Consider the following 20,862-nt stretch of genomic DNA (forward strand, 5'->3'; position numbering starts at 1 on the left):
ACATGTGGGGAACTCACATTTGGAGTTACGCTACTGACTTAATCATTTAATAGTTCTGATAAAACACTCTTGATTATTTATTTTGAAAATCAACAGTGGAAGAACGGATTTTTGTGAAGCAGGCTATAATCATTAATATGACTATATTAACAATACTTACATCAAAATTTATTTGAAGGAATGCCATAAACTATCATTACAATAAATTGTAAAATAATAAGTATGTAATAATAACTCGGAATAATTATTAAAACTGCTCATCGCGTTATAGATGTCGGCGTCTTGTCTCTATTATTGTATTACCCGTTTAGCTATAGTTTGATTTCAGATAATGCAGATTTTAATGTGCCATTTATGTTTTTTATTGGAATTATTATTTTTAGCATATTTTGTATACTCTATGAAGTGATTTTAAGAAGTGCTCCTGTTCATTTTTCATTTTTCAATTATTAAAGTGCCTATTTAGATACATTTAAAATTAATTAATTAATTGGTGTATAGTATTTGTATTATGGGTTTTTGTTTATTTTTTATGAAAATGTATTTTTTCCCATTAAAATAAAACATAGCTTACTAAATCACTAGCCAGCCATTTTTAAATACAGGGTGTTAATTAAGTATCTGGCCTAAACTTCAGGACAATGATGAACTTAGAGTGTTTTTAAGGTAAAAGTTCATATAAACATGTGTCCGGAAATGTATAATTTTAAAGATGTCAATGTGTTTTCTAATAGGCCTTTTTGATTAATATCTCAAAGATCCGTTGGCCGATTTTGTTGAACGGTTTATCCAGAAGACCCTGTCAAACCGATTTATGCACTGCTGTAAAACGGAACAACGCGAAGGTACTGTTATGATAAGGGAGTTTTAAGCTTGGAACCGATGAAAAGTGGACGACGACACAATTGAGGAAAGACCAAATGGAAGATCCAGACATCGGGGCAATACTAACGGCTCGAAGGAAGGTAACGGCGAGAGACCACCGTGGCGGGATATTGCGGACAGAGGGCTCGTTTTCAAAGCCTCTGGGCCAGTGGAATTCACTGGTTATTGAGAATGGATTGTTAAAGCGCACATGTGGGAAAAGGGCAGTTGTGGCAGCACAGTAACAACTCAGTTACTGGTACCAAGGAAGAAAGTTACCCAGGTATTGGAAGAAATTCACGGTGGTAAAACTGGAGCCCATCTTGGGGTAAACAAGACCTTGAGCAAGCTGAGAGATCGCTTTTTACTGGGTGGATTATTGCGAAGATGTCAAGAATGGTGTCGACAATGTGAACTTTGGTAAGTTAGCACTAATTAAATGATAATTATTTACAACAATATTCAAACGATAAAAACTTATCCCGATAAAAAATATTTGGCACCGCCTTGGATTCATTTGTTTTTACGCCTGTTATGGTCGGAAACCATGCAAGCTTTTTCTTTGTCCTAAGTTGTTAATTAAAAAAATAATAATCATATAAAAAAAAATATAGGTCCTAATAGCCTAAATTTTATTCTTGTTTATAATAATATACAAGGATTTTATCAAAATGTATCAGCAGATCCGATGAGACCCGAGTTATTATATGTTTTGGAACTTAATGATTTAATTAATTATTCCCTTTAATGCATCGATTGTGCGCATTATCTTACGCGCCAAGAAAAATATTGCATTAGTCTAAATTTATTATTTATGTTATTCCGCTCTTTCACGTATAATTTGCCTCTTGATTCTCTACGGAAAGAGTTACATTAAAATAGCCCAACTGTACCTAACAACCCATGCCTTGACGCATTTTTATAATAATATCGGCTTTCCCAGACTAAACATCCATATCCATAAAATAGTTGGCCCACACACACCAAGGAAAGAACCTCGAGTTCGGCCCTCGAACGGCCTTTGCGTGATCGACTTACGTATTGACAAGTTGATTAGGCAGCTTTTGAACCTCATGTTGCCTCTGGCATGTCGTTTTTCAAAGATGGGTCCCATATAAACGCGGCCAGAAGTATTTTCAATACTAAAAAGAAATTTTTTTCTTTTAAAACTATTTTATCAACTTATAACGTGCATTCACAACAACCGGACTTTTACCATAAGATTTTATGTCGCGAGATTTGCCTTGTACTTGGGTGTCCACTCACCAGATCGCAGCTGTATCGAACGTAGAAAGTATTGGCGCGTATGAACCTGAGGAAAGCATATTTATAATTCAAGAGGCCATGAGAAATTATATAAGGGCTACTATGAATAATAGCTTCATAATCTTAAGAAAATTTCGGACTTTTTTTGTCAGAACCATTGAAGATATCTGCTAAAATAAAGTACCGGGAAAAGGTTAGATCTGTTTTTATTTAAGTCAGTAATAACTCCGGACTGGATGACCGGAATCTAACAAGTGAGGGCTGGTTTAAAAGAGCGTTTCGTACTCTATATAAAACCATATAAACAATAATAATATGCCTTTAACAGTAGACGCTAGAGGGCGCTGTCTTGCAATTTAACAAACAATGCGGGATTTCACAAAAAAATTAAATACAATGGTATATGTAATTTCAGCTGATTGTAAAGAGAAATAAAGTTTAAGAAGTCAGTGAAAACCGCATCTTGATATATTTTTTCAATCCGAAGATATTAGCAAAAATATAATAAATACGAAAAAATTTGCACTTAACTATCTTTTTTTTATAACACGGTATCAGTAGCCTTTTAGATTATGCCCATTTTAACATAAAAATAAGATATAATCAGTTAGTTTATTTTAATATCAACAAAATACCAGAATACCATAATACCAGATGTATTAATATCTAATAATTAAGATACTAATAACAGTGAACAAGAAACGATGATTCAGTGAAGTCACGGTAGGCTTTGGAAAAAAGTTGCTTTTGACATAATAGTATAAACGTCAGATTGTTATTAGATCAACATTTTGATAGTCTTAGCAGCATTTTTTATCTTTTAATTGCTTTTTCAAAATGCCTTTATTATAGTAGTTGAAGTTGTTGGCATTTTGAAAAAGCAATCAAAAGATAAAAGACTATCAAAATGTTGATCTAATAACAATTTGACGTTTATACTATTACGTCAAAAGCAACTTGTTTCCAAAGCCTACCATGACTTCACTGAATCATCGTTTCTTGTTCACTGTTATTAGTATCTTAATTATTAGATATTAATACATCTGGTATTATGGTATTCTGGTATTTTATTGATATTAAAATAAACTAACTATTTTTATCTTATTTTTTTTTTGTTAAAATGGGCATAATCAAGAGGGCTACTGATACCGTGTTGTAAAAATAAGGTAATTAAGGGCTTATTTTTTGGTATTTACTATAATTTTGTTAATATCTTCGGTTTGAAAGAAGATATCAAGATGCGATTTTCGCTGACTGTATTTAATTTTTTTGAAAAAACGCGCTATGTTTGTTAAATTGTAAGAAAGTGCCCCCTAGCGTCTACGTTCAAAACCTTATTATTATTATTTTTATGGTATAATATAGAGTAAGAAACGCTCTTTTAAACGAGTCCTCGATTGTTGGATTCTGATCATCCAGTCCGGAGTTATTAACATTTAAATAAAGATAGATCTAACCTTCCCCCACCACTTTGTTTTATCAGATAGGGGAAAATGGTTCTAATAAAAAAAATCCAAAATTTACTGAAGATTATGAAGCTATTATTTATAGTACTCATTATCTAGGCAAAATTCTGTAAAAAATCTATTTTCTTATTTTCCATAGCAGTTGCGCCCTCCAGCGGCCATTTTACAAACGTGAAAATAATTTCCAGCAATTTCTCATAGCCCTTTTAGTTATAAATATTTTTTTCCGTAGGCTCTACGGCTAATACTTTCCGAGATACAGCCGAGAGCTATTCTTAGTGGGACACCCTGTACAGTTGCACTTATAAAAATCTGGTACAACTTTATCTTGTAATTCCTGGTATCATAACACAAACTTTCAAAATGAGACAGGGTAGACACAGGTTTTAGTTAATTTAGTTGTTTATCGATGTAGAGAAATCTCGCGACAAGCTTTTATATAATATAAAATTGTGTAATGACGTTATAAGTTCATAAAAAAAGTTTTAAAGAAAAAGTTTTTTTTTCTTTTTAGTGTATTTAAATAAAAGCTTGTTTTTAAAACAGTTTTTTTTTTCTTAAAATTTATTTTTTAGTTTTTAGTTATGCTGGTTTTTCAGTGCCACACACTTAAACTCAATTTTTTTCTTAAATAACTTTCTGTGGGCATCCAATAATATATATATCGATTTTCATTATAAAAGGAGAACTTAAAAAAAACGACAGCTATCAAATTTGACAGTTCAAATGTGAGACAAATAAAATGAAAACCGACTATGGGGTAGATGGGACATCCAATATATCGATTTTTGTCAAAAACGAACAACTTTGAATTTTTTTTGACAACTGTCAAATTTGACAGCTCAATTTTTTTTTTATTTCATTTTAGCCCATGGCCATCCTATATTTCGATTTTTATCAAAATCGGTTGACTTTATGTATGTCATTAAATTGTCATTTTTTCAAGATGGCCGCCCATATTTTTTTTTCATATGTATATTTACCTTGGTATATACCCACAATATACCTAGATAGATAATTTCAGCCTGATCCATTCATAAATAGAATTTTAAAAAATCAAAAATGCCTTCATTTTGGCCGCCATTTTGACAGCTGTCAAAAATTCGGGTCATACCTTGCAAAAAAATGTATTGTCATCGGGACTGAACCTACATGCCAAATTTCAATTTCCTACAATGAAAGGAAGTGGTTCTAATTTAGCTTACATGATTTGCCCCGAACAAACATACATAGACAGTTACATACAAAGCAAGTTAAATAAAAGCTTATAATGACATGATAATGACTGCCTCAAAAAAATTATCGAATTGGCGTAGCTCTACAGAGTTATTTTCTTCCAAAGATCTGAAACAAAATCACAGTATATCTCAATCTCAATTTTTAACAAACACGTCTGCCAGGCGTATCACAAGGTCAATTCTAGTTTTTAATTAGGTATACATTTCTGATATTCGATAAATAATAGTTAAAGGATACCCAAAATTGAGATTCTGTATTGACTAAAAGTTACTTCACCGATTGCGTTCAATTCTAACCTTGTTTTGAACACAGGAATGTAAATAATTCGTGATTATATTATAAGTATTCTTTTTCTACGTTAAACACTATACAGGGTGATTCGGCACACGGTACATGGCACGTTAAACTTATATGGAGAACCGGTGATTTTTGCATAAAGTCACCTGCTCCATCTGTCTAAATTATTTTCAGCATTACAGTGTTGCTGCTTCATACTAAAAGTGGTAACATCTTTGTTATTTTAACAAAATTGGGACACCCTCAAAAAGAAAATTCCATTTCTCCAACTCCCAGTGGATGACATACCAAGAATTTACAACTTTGAGAAAGACCTCACTGTAGTATTGAGTAATAAAAAGGATTGGAAGAAAGAAACGCTTACTCAGCATATAAAAGACCATACCATCACGTGGTATACTGATGCTTCCAAAACCAAAGCAGGGACAGGGATAGGAGTATTTGGGCCGAAAACTGAATACTCCGAACCAATGGGCACCTACCCCAGTATCCTTCAGGCAGAAATTTGCGCTATCGAAAGATGCGTAAATTTATCTTAGATAGGAACTATCGAAAACAGGAAATTGCCATCCTATCCGATAGTCAGGCAGCACTTAACGCGATCAACTCAGTAACCATCAATTCGAAGTTGGTCAAAGAATGCCTAGAGAAGCTCAACAAATTAGGCAAAGAAAATAAAGTCCTCCTACTCTGGGTGCCTGCTCATCAAGGGATAGAAGGCAATGAACAAGCAAATGATCTAGCTAGAAAAGGAGCGAACACTCCACTAACAGGACCAGAACCGTTCTGTTTTCCAAACGGGAACCAACTGAAAGCGGAACTGAAGAATCTGGAAGACTCCATCCGTAACTTGGACTGGGTGTCCTCCAACGGTCTAAGACACTCGAAAAGTTCCTCAGAACTTATGACCAAGAAAAATCAAAGGTTTTCCTTGATTTAAGTAAAAACATTCTTCGGATTGTCACGGGGTTTCTAACAGGACACTGTCTCCTCAACGAACACCTCAGTAGGCTGAAACTGAGAAACAACGGCGAATGCAGATTTTGTGGGGAAAATGGGGAAACACCAGAACACTTTATCACTGAGTGCGCCGAGACGACGACCATTCGTGCCATGAACCTTGGTACGTCTGATGTCGAGGATGGAGAGCTGGCCTCTGTGGAGCCGTCTCAGATACTGGCTTTTCTTAAAGCCCTGAGACTGTATGATGAGTTATAACTCGTTATAACTCAAGAAAGGGGAACACACAATAGATCTATAAGGTCGCGGTGATTAATCCCCTCCTAAACATTCTACATTCTACATTGTTATTTTAAATGTAACACGCGGTATATTATTACATTTTTGAAAACTACATACTTTGATATCTCATAATTTTTATATTATACTAACCTATACGTATCCCTGATAGTTTTCGAGATAAAAAGTAAAACATGTGTAAAATTGACAAAAACATGATCGTGAATAAGCATTGGTTAAATCATAAATTCTGCATATTAAAAGCTGAAATTTCGTTTATAAGTTAAGGAAAGTCGGCATATCCAATCTATCTAAATCAACTGATTGGATATCAAACAGGGAGGTCAGAAAATGAATATTATTTAAAAAATCAAAACCCAAATAAAATTGCTTTTCAACGATATATCATGTTCCTATACCCAAACCTTCTGGTTTCTTCACTAAAGCTATTTAAAAGATAATAATTCTATTATAATAATTGTTTCGTGTAAAGAAAATCGTTTCCATGACAAATATTCAAACTTTATTAAGTATCAATACGTGCTAAATTTCTAAAATTGTCATGGTAATGAAATTTTTAAAATGAAACTATAATAATAGAATTATTAATTTTTAAATAGCTCTATTTAAGAAACCGGCAGGTTTAAGTATAGGAACATGTTATAGCGTTGAAAAGCAATTTTATTTAGTCTTTTGAATTTTTGAATAATATTCATAGGATTGAATTTAAAATAATAAAGATTTGAGTAACTTTATAACAAACGAAAATATATATTTTTGCTCGCTCTCTCTGTGTAATATCCAATGAGGAAGATGCATATATTTTATTTTTCGCCAGAAACTGTTCAATTTATTAGAATAAATATGCATAAATGCAAAAAAAAACTTTTTTCTTGAAAGCAGTACCACAATTTTATAAAACGGGCCATTAAAATACTATAGATAACGCAAACGACGCCTCGCGAATTGAAACGATATTCTATTGGTCTGACGTCACCCGCCGTTCTCGTCGACACGCGATCGCCAGCAGCAGCCAGACGTGTTCCGTTTATGTACGTATTTAGGTGGCGTACTAAGACATTTTTGTTGCTTTTAGCATTGATTGAAGGAGCTTTTTATGCTTTTTTGTGCAGTTATTATTTGTATGTGTTGTGTGTTCTGAGAATTTTTTAAATAATGACAGATTCCGGGTTTGTAAACGCACAATCAGATAACTTGCCAAAAGTCGATGCTTTTATGTTGGCTGCTTTTATAAATACAAATTCCCAATTTATTGGTGCTGAATTATGAGGAAAAAAACAGAGAGGTATGTAACATTTATTCTTTGTAGTACTGAGGCATATTTAAGTATAAGTAGGTACCTATACTGTCACGAATTTTTATATAGTTATAAATTAATGTTATAAACTTATTTTTCAGATCAGGCAGGGAGACATATGGAGATAATGGTGTAGGTTATGTAGAAGTAAAAAGAGACAAAAATATTTGTTTAGTACGTGGAAAAATAACTCCAGAGCATAGCGTGAAAAAGATTTTTTTTTATATATTGACTCCCCCTTACCCTTGTTATTTTTAAAGATTGTTTTTTTTACGAAATTATAGGAAATAAATTGTTTATCAGTAATGAAAATATTATACAAGGTGTCCCATAAGCAAAATTAAAAAACAACGCCAAAATTAAGTTACTTTTTTAAGTGAAACACCCTATATATTTTTGGATTCTTCGGAAATTTCTAGATACTCTAGATATATTTCATGTATAATATCCTATACCTATCTTCAAATGTTTACGAAATATTGACAGTTGAAAAGCGTAAAATACCTACAATTTTCTGGACCACCTTTTTTGAGACACCCTGTATAACTAGAATTAATTTTAAAAGAGAGTATATGAAAAACCATGCAACTTTTTTATTTAATGTTTTCTTCTAAAACTTGCAGTTAAGGCTGTATGTGGGTGTCAAAATATAATGAAAAACCCTGTACATTCAAATTTCATATACCTATGTAAGACAATATACATAAATATATGAACTTACATCAAAATGATCTTCACAACAATAAATCGTAAAAATAGAGGATAATTTAACGTTTTTCTTTGCATCTCTTCTCATGGCCTTGGACCATTTTTTTCTGTTTTCACTCATCCATTACTATTTAAAAATATCACTAATTACTAATTATGTATTAATTAACACAAATAACTAAAATTTTGACTCGGATTCAACAGCGTTTAAAAGCAAACTGTGTAAAATAAACACGCGTCTGGCTCCACTCAACCAGAAGAACGGCGGGTGACGTCACAGCGGCAAGGCGCGGTAGAGAGCGTTTGCCCGGCCATTTAAATTAACAATATTTAATTATTTTATATTAGAGGCATTTCTTAACCGATATCAACGATTTTTTTTGTTCAATTTGTAATTATATGAACTATTTTTTAAAACCATTATTTAAAAACATGCATTTTCCTCCGTTAACTTATAACGGAAATTTCAACTTTGAAAATGTTTAGTTTACGATTTTACCAATGCTTATTGACGATCATGTTTTTGTCAATTTTACACGTTTTATTTTTTATCTTAAAAGCTATTAGAGATAGGTAGGTTAGTATAATAAAAAAAAATTGAGATATGAAAGTAGTTTCCCAAAATTTAATAATATACTGGGTGTTCCATTTAAAATAAGAAAGATGCTACCACTTTTCGAATGATGCGGCAACACTGTAACGCTGAAAATATTTTAGAAAGATGGAGCAGGCGCCTTTATGTAAAAATCACCGGTTCTCCATAATTGTCTAACGTGCCATCGCCGTGAATCACCCTATAGATGTATTGAGAAACAGTAAAAATAACAGTCAAAACACGTAAATTTTCAATAAGTTGAAGGAAAGCCCAAACAAATAGATCGCTAAAGTTTTTCGATCGGTAATTTGCTCCGTATATAAATACGCATCAATTTAAATATAAATGATTTATTGGAATTACCTCTCCACCTTGTGGATCTCGGACCACATCATACTGTACCACAAATTGGCCAACGAGTCCATTTCCTTCTTTACCGTGCAAGCTTCGTGATAAAGATTTCTGTTTGGAAATACTAGGCTTAAAGTTGATGGCGCTGCCATTTTCATTGACAGACGTCACGCCAGCTTCTGGGTCTAGATCGGGGCTATCCTTTACAACTTCATTACCCGATCTCAAATAGGGCACTTTCACAAACTTCATAGGCCGTGATTCATTTATGTTAACCTGCAATGATCAGAAATATAGTAACATACCGGGTGCTTCTCAAAAGTGGCTCACCCCAATAACTTTTTTATTTTTTCAGTTAAAAAAACGAAATTTGGTATGTTAGTATATGGCATAAATTAGGATTTATTGACGTATTCAATTGTTTTCTGCAATTCTTATTTCACCGGAAATGACTACAACTTTTGATTTTTAAATGGCATTCTAGGATTTTTTTTTATTTTATTCGATAGAAAATGACACTCTGAATAGAATGACATATCATCTACTGGCATTTTCAAATATGGTTTATTTGAAATTGTAACAAGTGGTTCATAACGACAATTTGAGTCTAACTACCAAGTGTGTGGTATCAAATTATTCGTAAAAAAATACTCTTTCCAAATATGCTAATGAGTCACCCTCGTTCCATTTGAAAAAATTGAGATATGATTAAAAGTATGATTTGGGTATCTTTTAATCGGATGAGACACTAAAAACGTTAGACAATCCCAAGGCTCCTTTTGCAATTTAAAAATCAAAAGTTGTAGTAATTTCCGGTGAAACAGGAAGTGACCGAAAACAACGAAATACGTCAGTCAATCCTAATTTAAGTCATATGCTAACATACCAAATCTCGTTTTTTTATCTGAAAAAATAAAAAAGTTATAGGGGGTGAGCCACTTTTGAGACGCACCCGGTATAGATATTAGATTTTTGAGAGATGGGCGACGCGATGGCGAAAATGCATATTATATATATTAATATAAATATATCGACTCCAAACTGCATTCTGTGAAGCCAAGCCGGTGAATTGGAAATATAAATATTCTGAAGGAATTTGCATAAGTCGCCCAGTTAGCTGTGCTCAAGCGTAGTGCGCAAGCCTGGATTTTGAATTATCGATCCGCCAACCAGACCAATAAGAGACTAGAGTTAGCACCAGCTGTTGATTCGTACGGCTCCGGCCAACTTGGCTAATCCTCAGAGTAAGGGCTAATCGATATTCGGAATTTGGAGTTGCGCTGTTGCGCCAGTATCTGCCTAACAGACGAACTTCTGTGAAATATACATGGACCGATTATCTAGTTGCCTCTAACTCAGCTTCACAAACCACAAACATTCATTCTCGGCTTCAACTCCAACACATTGTAGGGATAGGCGATAATCCGTATATATTTGATATGTATATGCGAAAATGTCATGTTGTGGCTAAAACCAATGACATCGAAATAAATTAGACCTGGCGACTCATTTTGGCGAAATCCATCATTGCCTTAGAAAATTGCATGTATGCTAAATTTCCACTTCGACCGCATTTAAAAGGAAATCTTACCTACGTATACGTACGGGGATAGCTAACCCACATTGTAAACCAGGAATTCCAAATATAGATTACGTCGTAGAATACTTTAAACCGATAATAATTAAAGGTAGCCTACTATCACGAACTATGTACTCCCAATCAGCATTAGCCGTTATTTAAATCTTCTGTAATTATAATTTTTAGATTTTAAGAAATTTAACATAAAACAATCGACAACGTCGCAACGCCAGCTGATACTGAAAACGTACGAATTTTACTATCTTTACTCCTAAATTCAGGCAGCCAACAAAACATCCAGTTCGAATTCGTTCATAAATTGCTTTACGGCGTTGCCAATGTGTGGTTTTTCGAAATGTTTTATGAGGTGATTTCCAGATATTTTAGTGTTTTGTGGTATTATTTTTAGTGATTTTATTCAGAAACAATAAGACAATGGTGCGACTCTTGCTTAATTTCGTATAGAAGTGATTGGAGTATAGAAGTAGTCATTTTCAAAATTTGAAGAGCCATCTAGCACAACAATATATCGTATCCAAAAATCATATTTACGAGAATATAATATTAAATTATATATTACAATCAAAGTAACTACGCCACTGGCACACATTCTCAAGATCTCTGAACAGCGTTGCCATTCTCTCGGGAATTCTTCATGACTGCGATCAGCCCGTCTTGTTCCCACTCGCATAGAACAAGAAACGAATGTCTGATTCTAATCTTTTTCTTTTTATGAATGAAATGCCGGGTCTACTTTATTTAGAGGTCATTGGCTAAAACCGAAGTCCGTCTGGCCCTTTCGGGACGGAGGCTTCCCCGAAAAAAAATTGCCGTAAGTCCAGGGCGAGTTTCTGTAATGTCCATAAGAAAGCATTGAGTTGATGTCGTGTATACACGACAGCCATCCCCAACGCACTTTTTTTCCTGCGAATGTAGTAACTCGAGCGATAACTCGAGCGAATTTTCCATCACTATTCATAGCATATTAAAATATTCAATTATGTTTAGTGTATTATGTCGGATCTACATCAAACCAACAGACAGAATAGATAGGGCTGCGTCACTAACATTTTGCGCTGGCTGTATACCATGATAATAAGATCCATGATTACTTCTGAAGCAGTTTCTTGGTATACAAAACTAGAGCAACGTACAGCAAGGCAAAGTCTGTGTAACCTGTAGAGACTGGAATGCCTCAGAATTACAGGAGCCATGAAGATGCCCAATAGCAACAATGGAGGTCATTATAGACCTAACACCACAGCTTATTGTCATCGGTAGATATTCCAGTGCGACAATGATTAGAATGGTCATTGACGAAAACAGTAGGGGAGAACGGGAACAAAGAGACAGATTGAATAGCTTAAACACTATTGGCGCCAAACCAACATCACCAAGCCAACAGCAGCAATGGAGGTCATTCTAGACCTAACACCACTACTTATTGTCATCGGTAGTTATTCCAATGCGACAATGATTAGAATGTCCATTGACGGAAACAGTACTGGGAGAATTATCAGCTCTGAAGCTTGGAACATCCCCAAAAGGAAAATTCCAGTCCTCCAACTCCCAGTGGATGACATACCAAGAATGTACAACTTTAAAAAACACCTCATTGTAGTATTGCACAATAATAAAAAGGATTGGAATAGAGAAACGTTCGCTCAGCAGATAAACGACCATACTATAACGTATGAGTGTGCTTATGCTTTCAAAACCAAAGCAGGAACAAGGAACAAGGATATGAATATTTGATCCGAAAACTAAATATTCCGAACTATTGGTCACCTACCCCAGCATTCTTCAGGCAAAAATATACGGTATCAAAAGATGCATACAACATATCTCAGATGGTAACTACCGGAAACAAGAAGTTACCATCCAATCTGATAGTCAAGCAGCATTAAACGCGAACAACTCAGTAACCATCAATTCGAAGTTGGTAAAAAATGGTTAGAGAAGCTAGATAAATTAGGCAAAGATAATAAAGTCCTACTCTGGGTGCCAGCTCATCAAGGGATAGAAGGCAATGAAAAAGCAAACGATCTAGCTAGAAAAAGAGCGAACACATCAGTCAACTGGACCAGAACCGTTCTGCTTCCCAAGTGGAATCAACTTAAAAATCGAGAACATGGAAATCTTCTAACGGTCCCGAAGAAGACACTTGAAGAAATTTTTCAGAACTTACGACCTAGAAAAACCAAAGAGTTTCCTAGATTTAAGAAAGAACAACCTTCGGATTGTCACGGGGTTTTTAACAGGACACTCACAGGTCTCCTCAACGAACACCTCAGTAGACTGATGTGAAGAAACAACGGCGAATGCAGATTCTGTGTGGAAAATGGGGAAACACCTAATCACTGAGTGCGCCGAGACCATTCGTACCATGAACTTTGGTAATAGTGATATCGGGGATATAAAACCGTCTCAGATATTGGCTTTTGTCAAGTCTTGAGACTGTATGATAAGTTATAGCTTTATATCCGATCCGGTATATTATTCGACCCGGCAGCATAGGCCGGCAGATACAATATAATTTAATACAATTACTGGAACGTATGAAAAGCTGCAGGTCACCAGCGCCGGTACGGGTTTTGCCGGTGTGCAAAGGCTCTTATCAATAAAGGCAGAAAACGCAGAAAACTGCTGCGTTTTTTTGTAGTACCTCCTATATACTTTACTTACCACAACTTCAAAATCTTCCACATACTGTCCAGGATTCATGTTTAGTACAATTTCGTATTTGTCGTTTTTCCTTACTAACAATTCTTCATATCTTAAATGAAAGGCGGCTTTACTTTGAGGATCAATATTAACAGATACTGTAAATCGATTTGAATCTCTGGCACTTGTAGCAACATGAGCTGCTCCTCTGCCTCTAAACACTTCCTAGAAGTATCAAAGAGATTACTAGATTATTAAACTATACAGTATGTTCCAAGATTGTCTTTACAAGAGGAAAAACTTTTTTATTATTGATATTTTGCATTTTGATTAGGCAGTTAATATTACCAAGTCGTAAGTTTTTTTAGCTTCCTCCTTCTCTTTAACAACCGACTCGTACGATTTTCCATTAATTTCCAAAGTAAATCCAGAAATAAACGCTTGATCGGGCGTGACAATGGAAAATGTTGCTTCTTGGGCCTTGGAGCTAACATTCTGCATTCGGCTGGAAATTAGCGTTTGGGCGTAACGATTGGCCACGTTTGTAACTATACGGGTTGAAAGCAGCTTCGGCGGATGGTCCAACATCTCCCATTCGTCATCTTCGTGGCGTGCTTTATTTTCCATTTCCATGTTTGTTATGTTACTATAATGTAATATATACAGGGTAGTCCATTAGTTCAAAGAACTCTAATATCGTCGTTGTTGTCGAAGATATAAAAAAAATATACAGATGTTACATAGTTTATAAAGGTACACACAAAAAGTGATGATGAAATTGTGATTTTATTTTTAACTAGTTGAAGCCTGGCGCATCCGCGACGACGCGACATCAGGAAAAAAAAATACTTTTTATTTTTTTTTTTAATTAAATGAAAAACAAAAAATCCGGCGACGACAGTTTTTAGAAGAGCCAATTAGCTATCTTTTAGTAAAAAAAGCAACTTTCTAGAGCAAGTCGTTACTTCAGTAGAGACGACACAGATAAACATTAGCATATTACAAACACCATTTTTTGTACGGAATTGTATTCAGCATAAAATTCTGCATAATACACTATTTTTATTTAAAGGAATATGCAGTGTTGTCGTGCTATTTCTTATTTAGTAGATCTTTGGTGAGAGACAGTAGATGTGCCGATGTAGATGTAGATGTCGAAAAGTGGTAAAAACCCGAAGTAAAAAACACCAAGGATAAATCCGTGATGGGATTTTTTATGACCTGGTCAACATTGCTATATTTATAATGCTATATCTATTTTTTTTAAATATAACATCCTGTATATTATTTTTATTTTAGATGCAGAATTAAAAAACGAACATTTTTTGTATCTAAAGTGTTCAGTGTTCCTATATTTTTAACTTAACCGTTTCGCAGAAATGTGTAGTATTATATTACATATAATGCATATGGCTCTTTCAGTAGTAAAATATGAAGACCATCCAAAGAAGACTAAGGGAAGCAGGATTATTTAGCAGAAAAGCAGCCAAAAAACGACTCATTAGTAAGAAGAACCAGAAGGTCCTACTTACCTTTGCAAAAAAATATTTGCATTGGTCGATGAATGACTGGAAAAAGGTCCCGTTTTCAGATGAAAGCAAATTCAATATATTTGGATCCGATGGCATATCGTGGATACATCGCCCAGAAGAGAAAAGATTTGATCCAAAGTATACCAAGGCTACTGTAAAGGATGGTGGTGGATCTTGCATAGTGGGGTATGCTTCTCGGGCTATGGCATAGGACAACTGCATGTAATAGAAGGAACAATGAGTCGATTTATGTATTTGGACATCTTAAAGAAAGTGATGATTCCGTTTGCTGATGATAATTTGCCTTTAACCTGGATATTTCAGCAAGATAATGATCCAAAGCATAAATCGAAAGTCTTACAAGAATGGGTTTTGTCTGAACAAATTAGGGTTATGGAATTTCCTGCCCAAAGTCCAGACCCAGACCTTAAATCCATTGAAAACCTGTGGTTTTCAATGGAAGGATCGCCATAGGAACTAGAATAGGAACTAGATCGCCGGGTAAGACGAAGTCACATTAGCAATAAAAAAGATTTGATAAGAATTTTGAAAGACCCCTGGAATTCCATTCAACCAGATACCATAAGAAAACTATTGGACTCCATGCCAAAGCGATGTCGTGAAGTTATAGCTAATCACGGTTACTCTACCCATATTATTAATTTTATTAGGTTAGCAACAACTATATATGTACTTGTAATTTTTGTATTCATTTTTTGTTTCTCTATTTTTGTTCTTATAGTTTTTTTATTTGTCGGAATAAAATCTTAAGTTTTCGTGAGACGTGTAATTATTTCATTTGCATAAGAACTATTAAGTATCTTTAATTTTAACAATGCATAAAATGGCCTCAGTCCTTGCGTTAACAAAAAAGACACAATTTTAAAAAGTTTCTCTACTTTTGTCCGATAGTGTATACTGTATACCATAAGTATTGCAATGCTATAAAAAATATGGTGTACCTATAAGATATAATGTAAGTTTTTCTGCAAGAATTTATTCTGTCGATAGCATTCAAATTTATTCTGTCTAGGATCCTCATCCTCAGTGTTTAAGAAAGTATACTGGGTGCGTCTCAAAAGTGGCTTACCCCTATAACTTTATTATTTTTTCAGATAAAAAAAAGATTTGGTATGTTAGTATATGACATAAATTAGGATTGATTGACGTATTCAATTGTTTTCTGTCGCTTCCTGTTTCACCAGAAATGACTACAACTTTTGATTTTTAAATTGCACCCTCGGTATTTTTTTACATTTATCGATAGAAAATAACTTTCTGGACAGAATGACATATCATATGTCAACTTTTGACATTTTCGCTTAAAACAAAATTGAATTTTAAATTTCAATCTAGAGTGCCATGGCTGTGTTAAAAACACTAATTTTTAATGAAGGAGCATTGGAAAAATACATTTGATCGTCTAATTTTATTCGTGTCTTGTCCAGGCCGGTTAAAAGATATCCATTTTTTTCAAATGGAACGAGGGTAGCTCATTAGCATATTTGGAAAAAACATTTTTTTACGAATAATTTGGTACCATACACTTGGTATTTCGAGTCAAATTGTCGTTATGAATTGCATGTTGCAATTTCAAATAAACCATATTTGTAAATCTCAAAAGTTGACATATGATATGTCATTCTATTCAGAGTGTCATTTTCTATCGAATAAAGCAACAACTATCATATAATGTAATAAAATACCGAGGGTACAATTTAAAAATCAAAAATTGTAGTCATTTCCGGTGAAACAGGAAGTGACAGAAAACAATTGAATACGTCAATCAATCCTAATTTATGTCATATACTAACATACCAAATCTCCTTTTTTTATCTGAAAAAAATAAAAAAGTTATAGGGGTGAGCCACTTTTGAGACGCACCCGGTATATATAGGTAAGTATTAATAAAATTCACTTCGGGTTTTACCGCCTTTCAGATATAGGTACTGTTTTTATCCATAGTTTTAGTAAATATGAAATAGCATATTCCTTTAAATAAAAATAGTGTACTATAATGCAGAATTTTATACCGAATCCAGTTCTGGGCAGAAAAATGGGGATTGCAATTTAAAAAAAAACCTACAACTCTACATTACTTTTTATCTGTATTAAAAATATTTTTGGGATATGCGCCGTTACAAAATATTCATATTTATTAAACTTTTTATTCATATGTATATCTTTATTTCGTCAACTTAATTACGATATTTGACTTCCTCACTTCCTCGTACTAATGGCCACTGTATCTAGTAAAACACAGATTGTTGTTAAGTTTTACATTGGAAGTTTCTGCAATATTTACCTAAATGTAGTTATTTAGTAAAATATAGATGTTTTTATTTTCACTCTTTTCTCACTGTCCGGCAGAATTTCACAATAAATTAAATCAGTTAAAAACAATCACTACTTTTAAGTTTTAACTCTATAATTACTACTGTGATAAAATTAAAGAAATAGGTACTCTCGTAAAAAATGTTTACGACAATATATTTTTATTTAAAAAATCTATAGGTAATAAGTATATTCATATATCGATGTACGACTTAAAGATAACAATAACTCATCTGTATAAACTTCAGTATGTTATCATGTAATCTGACAAATTTTCAAGATAAATAGACTGTAAGTGTATTTACTGTTTTTCAAAGATTAATTATTTTCCGGGAACTATTTATTAGAACATAGCCCGAAATGAAATCAATACCTCTATCCTATGATACCAAGGCAACACCCTTCTTTAAGTCCAACTGACGTGACGTCCAAGGAATGTACGTATTTTTGTCGTTTTTTACCGTAGTTGCAATGGCAGTAGGTAAACATTAAGTACAGTGCCACAATTTACTTGACAAAATTGTTGCTCAACAAAACTGGGCTGTGATTGCCATTTTTTTTAAAGCCACAGCGACGCCGTTTTTTAGATCGCATGGTTTTTAATCGCTTGATGAAAAACCAAAAGCTCATCAGAAAACAATGCATTTAGGATATGTGCTATACAAGGTGGGTCTTTTTAGGGGGCAAATATTTTTAGGTGTATTTCAACCCCAGAAACACGTCTATGAGGTTTTTTTCGCGAAAAAAACTTTGGAAACATTTTGAATTTTTTAAAAAAAAATTTGGAAATTTTTTCAAAAAACATATTTTTTTGATAATATGATAGTAGATTAAATTTACAAAAAAAAACAAAGAAGATCCAGTGGTTCTCAAAATTTAAGCAAAATATCATTTTTTTAATTCTCTAGACTTAATTTTGTTTGGTGGGCTACCAGCCCTGGAAATATTTGCACTTATTTAAGACTCACCACCCTGTATAGTTGCAACTGCAACTTGCAGATTTATTTAATGATATATCTAGCCGCACTCACATGCAATCAAATAGTCACTTTTGCAACTAAATAGTCGGCCGACTAAAAATTCTCTGTCAGCACGTAGCATTATTTTCGTTAATATGATGGTTTATCAATGTTCTTAAAAAAAAAAAATATATATATATATATATATATATATATATATATATATATTATATATATATATATATATATATATATATATATATATATATACATACATACATACATACAGCCGTTACTCGCTGACGAGTATTCGACACACATAAAGAAAATGGTCACGCAAGGCGTTTTCTTTCATGAGCTTTTCTGTGACTGAAAAGCCCGATACGTGATGTTATCTGCCTACCGCACTCCGGACATTCAAAAATCTCATTGCTTTGTTGCCTCTCTACTTTTTGGTTGCCGCTGTTAACTGAGTTTACAACCCTTCTCCATTGAGTTCTATTGTGAGCTGCTTTTTCCCACTCATTCTGCATGTTAATTCCCTTTAAATTTTCGTGGAAAATGTCCTTGTATCTTTTCAGTTGTCCACCCGGCCTCCTCTTACCGTCCACAAGCTCACCGTAAAGCAGAGATTTTGGTATGCGGTTTTCTTGCATTCTGCATACGTGACCAGCCCATCTTAAGCGGGATTTTGTGACCATGACTTCAATACTCTCGCAGTTAGATTTTTCAAGGACCGATACGTTTGAGACATGATGGAACCACCGGACTCTTAAGAGTTGTCTAAGGTGTCTCTGTTGCAACTTGTTCAATGCGTTCATGTGTCGGCGGTAAGGCACCCAGGTTTCGCTCCCATATATCATGGTGGGGATTATAATTGCTCGGTATACTGCAAGTTTTGTTTTTGTACTCAAGTCATGATTGTAGAAAACCCTGTCTTTTAATTTCCAGAATGCTCTTGAGGCGCTACTAATCCTGTGCTGAATTTCAGAGTCAATATTGGCCTTTTCCGAAATCAAACTGCCAAGGTAATTGAATTCCGCCACATATTCGAATAGTTCTTCTCCGATTTTTATAGCATTGTTGTGATCTTCCGGGGGAGTGCACATGATTTTAGTTTTGCCGATGTTCAGCTTAAGGCCCAAAGCCTCGTATGCCCAGGTATATGTGTTCAACATTTCTTGTAATTGTTGTACCGTGTTTGCAACTAGAGCGCAGTCGTCAGCGTATTGAAGTTCTGTGATAAATTTTGTACGTGTTTTTGCCCTGAGTCTTTTTATGTTGAACAGACGCCGTCATATCTGTATCTAATGCCCAATCCTCTCCTGCAGTTTGCTGTCCACTATAATGGAGAGCGCTGCCATGAATATGTTGAATAGGAGAGGCGCTAAGACACATCCCTGCCTAACTCCTGTATTTGTTAGGAATGGGTCGCTCAGTGATCCATGATGTGACACTCTTGACTTGTTGTTGATATGGAGGCTTTTACACACTGTAAGAAATTTGTTGGGTACTCCGAACTTTTCCATAATTGCCCAAAGCGCATCTCTGTTCACAGAGTCGAAGGCTTTTGTTAGATCGATGAATGCAACATAAAGTTTAGACTGCTGTCTATATATATATATATATATGTCTATATATATATATATATATATATATATATATATATATATATATATATATATATATATATATATATATATAGGATTGTTTGGATTCTTTTTTTCAGGTTGGCGGTCAGTGACTCAAAAACTTATTTGTTTATGTCTCAATATTTCGTAAATCTTTATTTACTTCATCAGGAGATATAAAAACTAAAAGTCAGTCGTATCTTTCAATATACACATTCATTACACCAATAATCTACTTTCAGTTATAAAATTTGACGAACAAAACAGACCTACACTGCATGGTGTTTAAGTTACAATGAAAACTCAGTATACTGTAATGTCACCGAAATGCGGTAAAACCAAATGCGACGATCGAAGACTCCATAATTTTACATATCAATTGACAAAAATCGCCAGCTACAGTACATCTGCTGGATCTGTGTCTATGAAAGGAATGCGGACAAAAAACATTTAAATAAACAGCAATATATTTTATACGTCGACTTGACGAGTACGTCACCGCAAATCGCTCCGCCCACTCATTTTATTGGCTACATGCGAATTTGTCGAATTTTTATTGATGAGACGCGTCGTCTAATTTTTTACGAAAAACATGGAGAGAATATCGTTTCCCCTCTCACGGATACGCCGTAGTTACAGAACGGACAGATGTACTGTACCTACTTGTGCCAAACATTAAGAAAATACTAGTGCAAATCTCTTAAAACAAAACTTTAAACTTATGTGAAAAAATATAGATACCTAAATAAAAAATGAAATGACGCGTAAGTTAGAGGACATTTAAAAATGAGTACCGTAAAACGGGGCTACTTCGGACAGT

General features: G+C 34.1%; 1 protein-coding gene across 16 annotated transcripts in view; it reads right to left on the reverse strand.

The window, feature by feature from the left end:
* LOC115885251 (inter-alpha-trypsin inhibitor heavy chain H6-like) overlaps window positions 1–20,862 on the reverse strand; it is a 99,254-nt gene that overhangs the window by 76,800 nt on the left and 1,592 nt on the right. For 6 of the 16 annotated variants that reach the window (XM_030904160.1, XM_030904145.1, XM_030904177.1 and 3 more), the window contains exons 1-4: window positions 17,424–17,805; window positions 13,935–14,232; window positions 13,608–13,811; window positions 9,356–9,619 (exon numbers count right to left, since the gene is read on the reverse strand). In XM_030904160.1, coding sequence (XP_030760020.1) covers window positions 9,356–9,619; window positions 13,608–13,811; window positions 13,935–14,219 — 753 coding nt within the window. In that variant the 5' untranslated portion in view covers window positions 14,220–14,232; window positions 17,424–17,805. Of the gene's footprint in view, window positions 1–9,355; window positions 9,620–10,934; window positions 11,361–13,607; window positions 13,812–13,934; window positions 14,233–17,423; window positions 17,808–20,862 lie in introns of those variants that run through there. The other 10 variants (XM_030904138.1, XM_030904130.1, XM_030904123.1 and 7 more) reach the window with 5 other exon arrangements.

The sequence above is a fragment of the Sitophilus oryzae genome, unplaced genomic scaffold, assembly GCF_002938485.1.
Source record: "Sitophilus oryzae breed Bouriz unplaced genomic scaffold, Soryzae_2.0 scaffold_111_pilon_pilon, whole genome shotgun sequence".
Taxonomy (NCBI): domain Eukaryota; kingdom Metazoa; phylum Arthropoda; class Insecta; order Coleoptera; family Curculionidae; genus Sitophilus; species Sitophilus oryzae.